The sequence below is a fragment of the Cervus canadensis genome, chromosome 21 (genome assembly GCF_019320065.1).
Source record: "Cervus canadensis isolate Bull #8, Minnesota chromosome 21, ASM1932006v1, whole genome shotgun sequence".
NCBI lineage: Eukaryota > Metazoa > Chordata > Mammalia > Artiodactyla > Cervidae > Cervus > Cervus canadensis.
Window position 1 is genome coordinate 3803425 of NC_057406.1, and position 12275 is coordinate 3815699.

The 12275-nt window shown below is 43.8% G+C and overlaps 1 protein-coding gene across 3 annotated transcripts in view; it reads right to left on the reverse strand.

The window, feature by feature from the left end:
* ATXN10 (ataxin 10) overlaps positions 1–12275 on the reverse strand; it is a 140264-nt gene that overhangs the window by 14936 nt on the left and 113053 nt on the right. The window contains exons 10-11 of one of the 3 annotated variants that reach the window (XM_043440054.1): positions 8406–8490; positions 7584–7639 (exon numbers count right to left, since the gene is read on the reverse strand). In XM_043440054.1, the coding sequence (XP_043295989.1) occupies positions 7599–7639; positions 8406–8490 (126 nt within the window). In that variant the 3' untranslated portion in view covers positions 7584–7598. Of the gene's footprint in view, positions 1–7583; positions 7640–8405; positions 8491–12275 lie in introns of those variants that run through there. The other 2 variants (XM_043440053.1, XM_043440055.1) reach the window with 2 other exon arrangements.

Here is a 12275-nt window from a genome sequence, read left to right on the forward strand (position 1 = left end):
AATGACAGTGCTTAACAAAGAGGCCTGTTAAAAAGAGGAGGAAAGAAACCGCTGTGCAAGGTAATGTAGGTTAAAGGGTGTATATATGCAGCACAGGGTTGGGCGCCCAGAAACCATGCAGTGAGTTTTAAGTGTCAGTGTGACAAGCAACAGAAGGCATGCCTCCTCGTGAACATCCTGACTGGTTTTCCCATGGGTGCACGTCACAGGAGCCCACCCAGATGGCCCCTGCAAGGCCCCTAGGTGCCACTCCCCGCCTGTGCCCACCCTCCTACCCATCAACGTAACCACCATCCTGACTGCTACTGTCACAGACTGATTCTGCCTGTTGTTACACTTTCTGTGCATAGAGTCAGAGTGTGCACTCACTTTGAATCTGGCTTCTTTAGCTCTATGCTGTTAGTGAGACTCACCCATGTGACACAGGGCAGCTCATTCTTTACTGTTGTACACCGCTCTGTGGAATGAACGTCCACACTCTTCTGTGACTGCTATTACAAATACCATGACTAGGAACACTCCTGCACACGTCTTATGACAGACACATGTACGTGCTTCTCCTGGGGGTGCATCTAGGGGTTCAACTGCTGGCTCACAGGGCGGGCGGATGCCTAGAGTTAGCAGACACTGCCTAAGTTTTCCAAAGGGATTTTTCCAATGGACATCTCCCAAATCAATTTATCACAGTTCAGGCTGCCCCACACCTTTGCCATCCATTGGTCCTGTCATCTCATCAGCCCTTCTGGTGGGTTCCTAACTGTGGGTTAAACATGCACTCCCTGATGAGGATGCTAGGCTCTTTCTGTACCATTACTGGCCATCCAGGTTTCCTCTTTTGTGAGATGCCGTGGGTCTTTTGTTCATTCTCAGAACCTGAATTATCTTTTGCTGTTTCACATCAGTCCTTAAATTAGCATGGGGATGAGTCCTTTGTCAGATACATGTTTACAATGCAAACACTTTTTCAAAGTTAGTGTTTTCCCAGTTAAAATTTTGATGTCTTGTTTAAGAAACCTTTGCCTATTCCAGGACAGGAACCATACTTTCTTATGATTCCTTCTAGAAGCTCTTGTGTTTTACCTTCCACATGAAGGTTTATGAGTTATCTTCAATTAGTGTGGGTGAATGGGGTGACATTCGGGTGGCAGGTTTTTCTTCCCCGTAATGGATATTAAATTGGTCTAGCATCATTTATGGAAAAAGACCACCCTTCACTCTTCAACTACAGGGGGTCTTTGTTGTGTATGTGAGAGTACGTTTCGGGACTCTCTTTTCTGTTTTATGATATTATTACTATTATTTAAGTTCTACCACTGACCCACAATGTGCTCATAGATGAAAATTTACCTTTCTCCTAGGCAGTAACAGCTGTAACAGGATATCTGTATGACAACGTCTGTTTGTTGAGAAACTATAGGCTGGGCAGTTTGCACACAGCACATTTTACTTTCACCATAACCCTGTGGGGGTCGGTCCCATTTTAGATAAATAAGCTAAAACTCATAATACAGGTGAAGTGACGTGTTCAGAGGTTGATAAGTGGCAGAACCTGTGTCTGTGTAGGCCCAGAGCTGATGCTCGTGCCACTATGCCATCCATCCCTCCTTGACATGAGATGGGTGGGGAAACTGTTTGGTTATTCTTCCTATAAAGTTAACATTTCTGGGCACAAGTAACACTAACAAATGAGGCTTTTCAATAAAAAAAGAAAAAAAGAAAGAGAAAAGAAGGAAGGAAAAGAGAGAAAAGAACAGAAAGAACCCCAACCCAGTCTGCTCATCCTATCCTTGTCCCCTCCTCCTCCAATAAAAACAATATATATATATATATATATATATATATATATATATATATATATATAAAACCCACATCAAGGACAACTGATCAAAACACAGAGCAAAAAAAGAATCAAAGAAAAACATTTCAAATAAAGTTCAGCTGTTTCTATTTGGAAACAACAACAACAAAAAATCCCACTTGCCACAATACACTGACAAATAAGAAACTGCCCCTGCGGTGCCGGGGCTGGGATTTTCCAATGGCATCTGCTACTGTGTCATTACTGCGGGTCCCCGCAAGGGAGCGGCGGACGAGCAGCTGGTCTGTGTCCTGATGCAACACAGCCGCCGAGGGCCGTCCTTCGGGGTGAGCAACCCTTTGGGAGGTTGTCTTTTCCCTGGAACTAGAAATCCCAGTCCATCACTAGAAGACACCTCCAAAAAACGGGGCAGACAGGCTTCCAGCCCCGTTCCTAGCCTGAGGGAGCTGACAGTCCAGTTTGCTTGGATATGCCACCTAGAAATTTCTAATCCTCAAGGGTGGCGGAGAAAGAGGAAGTCTTCCAGGGGGTCAGAACCGCTGACTTCCCACAGGGAACAGGAATGCCTAACCTAAGGTAACACGAGCCCTCACCCCCAACCCAAGGACGATGTGTGAGCACAGAACACAGCCCGCCGATCCAAAGCAATCAGAGAACGGAGCTGTTTTTATTAACTGATGTTTATGCTCAGCTCTGATTCCTAGTCTGCTGCTGCTGCTAAGTTGCTTCAGTCGTGTCCGACTCTGTGCGACCCCACAGACGGCACCCACCAGGCTCCCCTGTCCCTGGGATTCTCCAGGCAGGGTCTAGGCATATGCAATATATATTGCTTTCTTAAACACAAAATACTGAAATTAAAGTTCAATGAAAGCTTGACTGGTGTGAGTTATTAGAAGGGGCTGAATCACCAAACAAAGCTGAAATAATACTGCTGCCAAACCAAGCTTATTCAATTCACAAAAGAATCATCAAATCCATGGGAGAAATTTCTCCTCTGCTTAGAACCATCCTCCCGACCTGTCAAATAAACACACACATACTTCATCAAGCTGCTGCTTTTTCATTCATTTGTTCACCGCCTTACTCAGTCATGTACCCATCTAAAAATATTTATTGGACATTTAGTATGTGCCTGTCAGTGGCATATTACACTGAGATAAAAAACAGAAAAAAAAATGGTCCATGCCCTTACGGATCTTCATCTAGAGGGTAATTAAGATGCAAATACACAAATAATTACACACTGAGACAAGCTGAAGGAACAAAGCAGGTCCCAGGAGGGGCTGACGAGGCTCCGGGAAGGCTTCCCTGAGGAAGGGAAGAGAAGGCTGAGCCAGGGGAGAGAGTTCAGCCAAGGGAGGAAGATAACGACTTCCTTGAGGTGAGAAATCACAGATTCAAGGAACAAAAAAGGAGGCATGTCTGGGGAATGCTAAAGGAGGAAACCAGTCTGGATCTAAATGAAGAGGCAGGTGGGGACAGGACACACAGGACCTGTCAAGACATGCTGGAACCTATGGACATATTCTAAGTATGGTGGACAGGCTTGGAGGTTCTGTACATAGGGCCAAGTTTATGAGAGATGGAAAAGAAAAGACCCTGATACTGGGAAAGACTGAAGGCCAGAGGAGAAGGGAACAACAGATGAGGTGGTTGGATGGCATCACTGACTCAACGGACATGAGTTTGAGCAAGCTCCGGGAGATGATAAAAGACAGGGAAGCCTGGCATGCTGCAGTCCATGGGGTCGCAAAGAGTCGGACATGACTGAGCGACTGAACTGAACTTATGAGAGATGGAGGCGGGCAGGCAGAGTCCAAAGGCATTACCACCTGAACCCACCATCACTCGCACGACAGCCTGAACCATCCCCACCGCACCCTCCATCCCAGTCTGTGGAAAGACTGTCTTCCAAGAAACCAGTCCCTGGTGCCAAGAAGGCTGGGGACCGCTGTGCTGAAACACTGAGATCCCACAGCTACCCCAAATCCTGGAATCAGGCACACATTTTCTAACAAGCCAAAGAGTCCCTCACCCATGAACCCGTTTTAAAGGAAATTCTAAAAGACTTCAGGCAGAAGGAAAATGACCCCAGGTAGACAGACAAAGCTGTAAGAAGGGGTGAAAGGCAGGACAGGAGTAAGTATGTGAAGGCATCTGAGTGAAAACTGATTTTATGGAACTATAATAATAACCCTATTTTATAGGGTTGTAAAAATAGAATGAAAATATATAACAGTAGCATATAAGGTAGGAGACGCTAAGCAGTCCTGTATTATCTGGAAAAGGGGTAAAGATCTGAAAAACATTAAATTTTCCTTAGTCAAGGATGCAGGTTATAATTTCCCAGGGAACTATGAACAGAATAGAAAAAAATATTTAAAAATTTAAACTAGAAAAAGACAAATGCTTAATTATATAAAACAATTCAAAAGAAGCAAGAGAAAATAAAATAGAAAGTAAATCAGAGTGGCTTAAAAATAAACAGATAAGCAATTACATTAAATATGAATGGGCTAAATGCAATAGCTAAAAGGCAAAGAAACTAGACTAAGAAAAAGTCAACTATGCTCTTTACAACAAACATTTCCGATATAAAAAGACTGAAAATAAAAGGACAGTAATGGTTTTACCATGTAAATATCAACCAAAAGTGAGGTAAAGTAGCTATATTTATGTTAGGCAAAAAGCATTTTTAGAGATACAGAAGGTCACTTTACAATGACAATGGGGACATTTTTCAAGACCTGATAAATATTTTAATAATACTGTCTCTAAATATATAAAGAAAAATGCTATATAACTAAGAGGAGAAATTTAGAGAAATCTATAGTCACAGGCTGATTTTTAAAACATCTCTGTAACTGGTAAACCAAAATAGACAAAAGCATCACTAAAAATGTAAAAAATTTACAAAATTGACCTAAAAATACTGTACTCCACTACTAGAAAACAGATGTGACTTTTCAAGCACACATAGAACAGTTACAGAAACTGACCATATAGTGGGTCATAAAGCAAGTCTCAATACATTATTTAGGACAAAGAACATCAAGCACGTGCTCTGATCATAAAATATTTACATTAGAAATGAATGCCCCCCAAATAATTCTTATTTGTTCAGAATTTAAGAAATGCATTTCTGAATAATGCATGGGTCAAAAAACCCCATAATAATCTTAAATAAATGGCAAATATACCATGATCATGGGTTAGAAGACTCAGTATTGTTTAGATGTCAATTCTCATTAAACTGATTCTCACCAATGCAATTTGAATGAGTAGAGATTTTAAATTATTTTCTTTGTGACAGTTTTATGCGTGTACATGTGTGTAAATGTGTGTGCACATAAACACACAAGCACGAATGTGCAGACTCTGTCCAGCTGCTTTTAAAACTTTTATGGGCAAATACAAATGACCAAACATAGCCATAACACTCTAAAAAAGAAGAAACAAGTTGGAAGGACTCAATCAACTTAATCAAGGACTCAATCAATCGACCTACAGTATGTTAAAACTGTAGAAAGTGATAATACTTAAGACTATAGTACTACAGACAGACACAGAGATCAATGGAAAAGAAAGGAGAGTGCACATCCACATATATGATACACACGGCGCTACAGCAGCCAATGTGTGTTTTTTCAATAACTGGGCTGGGATAATTCTGTGCTCCGACGGAAAAATACAGAAACAGACCTTTACTCTCATGCACAAAAATCAATTCCAACTGAATTATAGACCTAAATATAAAAGATAAAAATACAAAGTATTCACAAGATAATGCAGATTATCATTATGACCTAAGTGTACGAAAATATTTAACAGGATACACACCCAAATAAACTAATCATAAAGAAACAGTGGTAAACTTGACTAAAAGTTAAGAAATTCTGTTAATAAAACTATAAACAGAATGACAAGATAAGTAATAGAATAGGGGAAAGGAAATATTAGCAACATATGTAGCTGACAAAGGACTTCTACCGAGAATATATAAACATCTATTGCAAACAAATTATAAAAAGACAACCCAACGAAAAAATGGGCAAAAAGTTTTGATCAAGCACATTTTACACACACGCACACACACTCCAAATGGCAAACATTTTAGAAGATGTTCAACCTAATCAGAAATGCAGACGATAGAGCAAATGGGATCTTAACTACAGTGGAAGCACGAGGAAGGGAGGAGAGGGGGTGGTAACAAAAGCTAAATCCTAGTGTCAGGACAAAGTAAACGACTAACCTCAAGATCTGACAAATCAAGGAACGGCAGCAAAGCACATTACTTAGCTAAGAGCAACAGCTAAGAGAGTCAACAGCAACGTGCTGCACGGTGGGCCAGAGATTCCCCTCTCCCACCGACACCTTTGGCATTAAAAAAGCCAATAGATTTAGTATTTTGATGAGTAAAAACATATAGGAGAGAAAAAAACATAAGAAAGGAGGGTGGGAAAGGGAAGGAGAGGTAAGGAGGCAAGGTGAGGGTAATGAAATAATACTTGGGGAAACTTCCCTGCCAGCAGGAGCAGAGAAGAGCGTGGAGAAGCGTTGGGTAGATTCACTCTGTGATCTGTATACGGCCCTGTCTGCTCTGAATACTAGGAAAGCCAGGTTTTAACTTATGGCTCACATCTAAAAATTGAATCCCTAAAAAGTCTGAATTCCTAGGCTATAACGCTTTTTCATTTCTGACCATCACTCTCCCTTAGGTCTCATAATTTTGGTATGTATCTTGTATCTTAAGTGCATCTTACATGTCTTTAAAATCTAGTAGGCCTTTATAAAACAAAAGTCCCAACAGTTACTAAACATACATAATACTAAACATCTACCATTTCACCTTTTCTTGACAATTTAGAGAAGATTCCTGAATCTTGCAACGCTTCATTAATAACCATTTAAAACACCAGTTATCCACACAGACTGTCCGTATGAAGTTTTCAGTGGATAATTCCGAGTCATTTCTCCACTACATTCGCATCTTACTGTGCTCTCTCTGCATGTGTTCTGACCCTCCCAGTGACTCATGGGAGGCAGTTCATGGGAGTCTGACCTTTAGGACAAGTCACTAAGGTCCTTATTTTCTCAACTACAGATGGGGAAGATGATGGTAATAGGACCTGCTTCACAGTGTTGTCAAGACTAAATAAGGTAACGTATGTAAACACATAGTAAGGACTCAATAAATGTTTCCTGAAAGGAATGAATGAATGAATGAATGAATATTTGGCAAGGAGACGCCAACATAAAAGACTTAGTAAGCATGAACCACATGCAGCATATCTGCAGAGCTGTCATGGGCTGTGTGCAACAGCCTTTTAATTTTTCAGTCTTTGCTAAAGGCCAAAGATTAGTAATAAAAAACCGTTCTTCACTAGAAGGCCAATTCATGGAATATAAAAGTGAAACTGTGTGAATTTTTTGTTTGCAATAATAAATCATCTTTTTCATCCAGAAACCCAACACCTGCAGTTACACCTGAATGTCCTTTTACTGCTTTCCTGTGAAAGCTTTCTTTTCTCCTTTCCCTTTTTGGGGCTAAAAAATTTCCAACCTGTGTAAGGAGCACAGCCTGTAGTGCCTGATCATAATGCAAGGCAGTGAACTGACTGTTTTACCTTGAAGAAAACTCTTCAGAGGCTGTTTACTTGTCTTTCTCTGACTGAGCCTTACAAGCTACCATGCTCTTTAAAATACGAAATTTTCTTCCATTGCTAATCAGACAAACGACAGTATCTTTAGCACAAATAATAAGCATTTCTCAATCTACTTACTTGCAACACATGATTTTCATCAGCTCCTTTTCTCTTCCTGACAGAAACCAATAGTGAGCATTTTAAACATAAATTTCTCCTCCTCCTTGGCCTCCCACAGGGTCACAATCTCAAAATCCTGGCGATGGCCTTATTAACCCTCCCCCTCCCCGCCAGCAATAAGCAAAAGGTCATGCAACAGCTAGGCAAGGGACTGGAAGGTCTTCAAGTGAAGCAGATTCTCTCTCAAACCTACACAGGCTCTTCATCACTGTACTAGATCCATTTCCCACAGGGAAGAGCTAGGTGGAGAGGTGGGGAGTGGGCAAGTTCCTTGCACAACACCCTCCAGAAGGGTGTTCAGGCCAAGGAGGGGCAAGAGCCAGAGCCTCCGACATCAGTAACTGAGGGCCGCAGGACAGCACCCAACAAAAACCAGAATCTCGGGCCACTGGGATGCTTCTCCCCACTTCTGAGCCCCCAGGTCCCCAAGCTAGAATGGCCCTTCCAAAGGACTGGGTGTCGAACCTCTACCGCAGAGACGCACACTTCTCCGGTCACTCCGGGGACACGCGGTTTGGAAAGGTGACGTCAGGGACACGCAGTGAACACAGGGCCCAGAGGCAAGCTTTCAGCTGGAGCTCAGGCACTCTGGAGAACACCCCGCCCCGAGAACCCGAGCTCACTGCGCTGTGCAGGCTGCAGGACCGCGACGCGGCCCCCGCTCCGACCAAGCGGCTCAGTTCTCAGGGACGGAGCCAGTGAGAAAGCCAGCCGACTCCCTTGTGAGGGGCGCCAGGCGGAGGCCCCGGGCATGAACTCACTGGGGGGCACGTCAAGGATACAGGGGTTGCTGTCGTCGAGGCCACAGCTGTCGAGGATCAGGGGGATGCCATCCAGCTCATTCACCTACAAAGAAAAGAGAAGGCAAATTCACACACTCGGCCAGCCTGGGGGTGTGGGGGCTACAGGAGGTCCACGGCTCCTTTTCTATGTCCTGACTCATTCCTGTAATAATACGGTTAGTGCAATTACCCGAAACGCCTCTATCAGTCCAGAAATGTTTAAAAAGAGACATGCAAACAAAAAATGACACTCTTTCTTTTCATCCTTCCTCCGAAAAGTTGGGCAACTAGGCAGACATATTTAAGAAAATACAATTGAATACAACATTGCAAATCAACTACATTTTAATATACTTTAAAAAAAATATAAAGTGGATCTCTTCCCAATATTATTCACCAGCGTAAACTTCAAATGAATCTCAGTTTACTAGTAAGTAAATTCTTTCTCTAAGTCAGAAGCAGTTTCTACGGTTCCAAATCCAGAAGCAACAGAGACGAATTTTTAAAATTTAACTACATTTTTTAAAAAAGGCAAGTGAAAGCTGTAATAATTATTTGAAAGATACCACAGGAAAAGGGTTAATATTTTAATATGTACAGATTTTTCAGAAGTTGAGAAAAGACCAAGACTCCAACAGAAAACTGGATGAAATACATAAACATAAATGGCACAGACGAAAGAAATGTGAGTGGACTGCAGAGATATCAAAGTCTGCTCAACTTTGCTTCTAATAAGATTCAGGCAAATTATGACATCATCCCTAAAAAGGCGCCTCTGACGACATGAGCAGCTGGGGAGGCGACAGGAACTGGCTCCCTTGGACACTGCCTGAGTGAACACTTAGTGGCACGACCCCAACGGAAGGGGAAATAAAATCACATGCTAAAAACTGACATTTCAAAGCAGACTGTAAGGGTGAATTAAAGCGTTCTTGGAAATCATGGTCATACTAGAGCCATGCCTGAACTCGGGGTATGCATTCCTAGGTAACTATTTCTCATTCGTACCGCTCCGTTATGAAATGATAAGAGATAACTTTTTATACAAATTCATTAGATGCTTATAACATAAGCGACCTATTCTAGACAAAGGACGGTAGTGACACTGTGACACACACATGACGACACAATGGAGAGTGAACACAGGTGACGGTCACTGAGAGAAGGACCCACGGGCCTGACACCTCCAGGAGACACTGATGAGGGGTGTCATCACCACGCTTACGCTTACAGGCTCCCGCCCCTGCTGAGCGAGGAGCTCGCGTCAGGGGCGGGGAAACAATTAGGAAACCAACACGTTTTATTCTGTTCACACGCCATAAAACAGGGAAGTTGTTTGTTTCTTTAGCTAACGTGTTGGGAACTGATTCTAGACCCATGCTGAGTCACAAGTTGTAGTAACAGTTTCTACCAGGGAGCCAAGCTCAGTCAACGCTTCACGACAAAACACATCTCAACAAGACGGCAAGTCTGGCTTAAACAAGCGAACACTTAGCCTCTGGAAATCAAGTGCAGACAGCAGGGCGGCTCGCTGACTGCTAACTGTTCTCTCCCACCATGGCCAACACTAATCTCAGAGAATGCACTGCAAACTGGGCAGGCCCAACTCAAGTAGTATCTAAGCTTCTTTGGGGAACAATGTATTAGGTTGACGAAAAAAAAAAAACAAAAAACAGAGGCTCCATTATTGTCTGCTCTCACACTGAATGGAAAATAGCAAAGTGAAAACAACCTGAAGAAAGACAAGAGCACAATGCCAATGCAGGACTGAATCTCCTATTTAAACGCCCAGTGAATCAATGTAACCGACACGTGATCAAAGTGCGTTTGTGGCACTGGGCTGCAGGACAGAAGCACACATGCACAGGTGAGCAGAGGCCTCCTGCCGAAGCCCGCACACGGCCAACGTGGGTGTGCCAACGCTCAGACGGGGCTTTGATCGACAGATGAAGCAGAGGTGACCGCCAACCCAGAAGGCTCAAAGCCTGAGGCGGAAGGAGGCAAACACTGGGTTCACCATCACTGGACCATCTGTATGAGATGTGGGTGTACCTGCCCATGGGCGAGACTAGCTGCCATCCCCAGGACTCAGAGCTTGGGGGTTGCTTCTGGAGGCAGACAGACCTACGGGAGAATTCCAGCTCAGCCCTCCAGCCATGTAACCTGTGGAGGGTTCTGAACTTCAGTCTAGAGTTTCTTGGGTGTAACAAGAGGGTTAGAGTAAGCATTACATGAATAAACAAATAGTACAGCACCCAGCAAGGACAAAGGAGACAGCAGCTGCCTGTAATGTCATCTTCACTTGGTTCTGATTCCAGAGGATTCCTTTAGCACCCACACTCGAAGAGGGCTGGGCACAGTCATCTCTCAACAAGCACAGGCAGTTGTTCAGCAAGGCCTGAAAATATAAAGATCTGTCTCCACAATCACAGGACATTTGGTAGGTTGCTCTGAGTTAGTACCACACTTTCCTTGACTGCCTCACAAACCGGGTACACCTCTGGTTACTAATTTCCATCCACGGCCTCTCCTGGTTTTTGCCTCACACAATCAAGTCTACGTCTCACAAAAGTACAGTGCTGTTCATCTAGCTCTGTGCTGCATTCATTTCCACGGTGCCCTGTGCGGCTTCCTGACTGGGCATTTCACGACTGAATTCTGCCCTGTTCCCACTGCCAGAGGAGCAGCCAGAGGTGTTACTCAGGAAGCAACAAGAAAGCACAGCACCTGCCCTTTGCAGACAATCTTTCTCCAGGACTCAGAGCAGAAGTCCAGGCGAGTGGTTCACAGCCTTGACTCCACGTTAGAATCACTTGGGGGAGGTCAGAAACAACCAGTGCCGTGGCCCCAAGCCCAGGACACGGCGAGCAGACTCGCTGGGAGCAGAGCCTGGTCATCAGTGTCCTGAACCAACCCTTCGGGTGACTCTGACAACTAGTGAGTCGTGGACTCCTGCTCCCCGCCAAGACGGAGAGCACCCACCAAGGCAGACGAAGTCCGAGATCTGCGGTGAGCCCTCAAAGAAACCCCTAAAACACAACACCCTGTCCTTCACCCCTTCACCCCAGTGCTCTTTTCTCTACTTCAGAAGCAGACCTGGCGGAGACGCGCCTTACACACGGCAGCCCGTGACTGCACCTGTGTAACCACTGACCACAGGGTGGGGGCCCTTCCTAAGCAACCACAGCTTCAGCAGCCACGCTCTGCTCCTGTCTCGGCAGGCTGACCTGGTCGTTCCATGCTAGCGTAGGAGTAAGACTATATGAAGAGACATCTTTTTCAATGTTTTTAAGATTTGTCCATGTTGTTACATCTATCAGTTTATTTTTGTTTCTGATTATGAATATACCATTTATTTATGTGCTCACGTCTTTGTATTACTCATGTATCAGTTTAATTTTATTTTTGATTAAGAATATACCATCTATTTATCCATTCACATGTTAATGTATTCAAGTGTTTATATTACTGAGTTTCTTTCACCTTGTTCTAGAATTTGCGAACCTTACAGAGCTCTCTCTCCTTTCAGTCCTGTCAGTTTTTGCTTAATGTACTTGCCAAAGTTCTCTTAGCAATATGCTGCTGCTGCTAAGTCGCTTCAGTCGTGTCCGACTCTGTGCGACCCCATGGACGGCAGCCCACCAGGCTCCCCCATCCCTGGGATTCTCCAGGCAAAAATACTGGTTGCCATTTCCTTCTCCAATACATGAAAGTGAAAAGTGAAAGTGAAGTCGCTCAGTTGTGTCCAACACTTAGCGACCCCATGAACTGCAGCCTACCAGGCTCCTCCGTCCATGGGAGTTTCCAGGCAAGAGTACTGGAGTGGGTTGCCATTGCCTTCTCCATCTT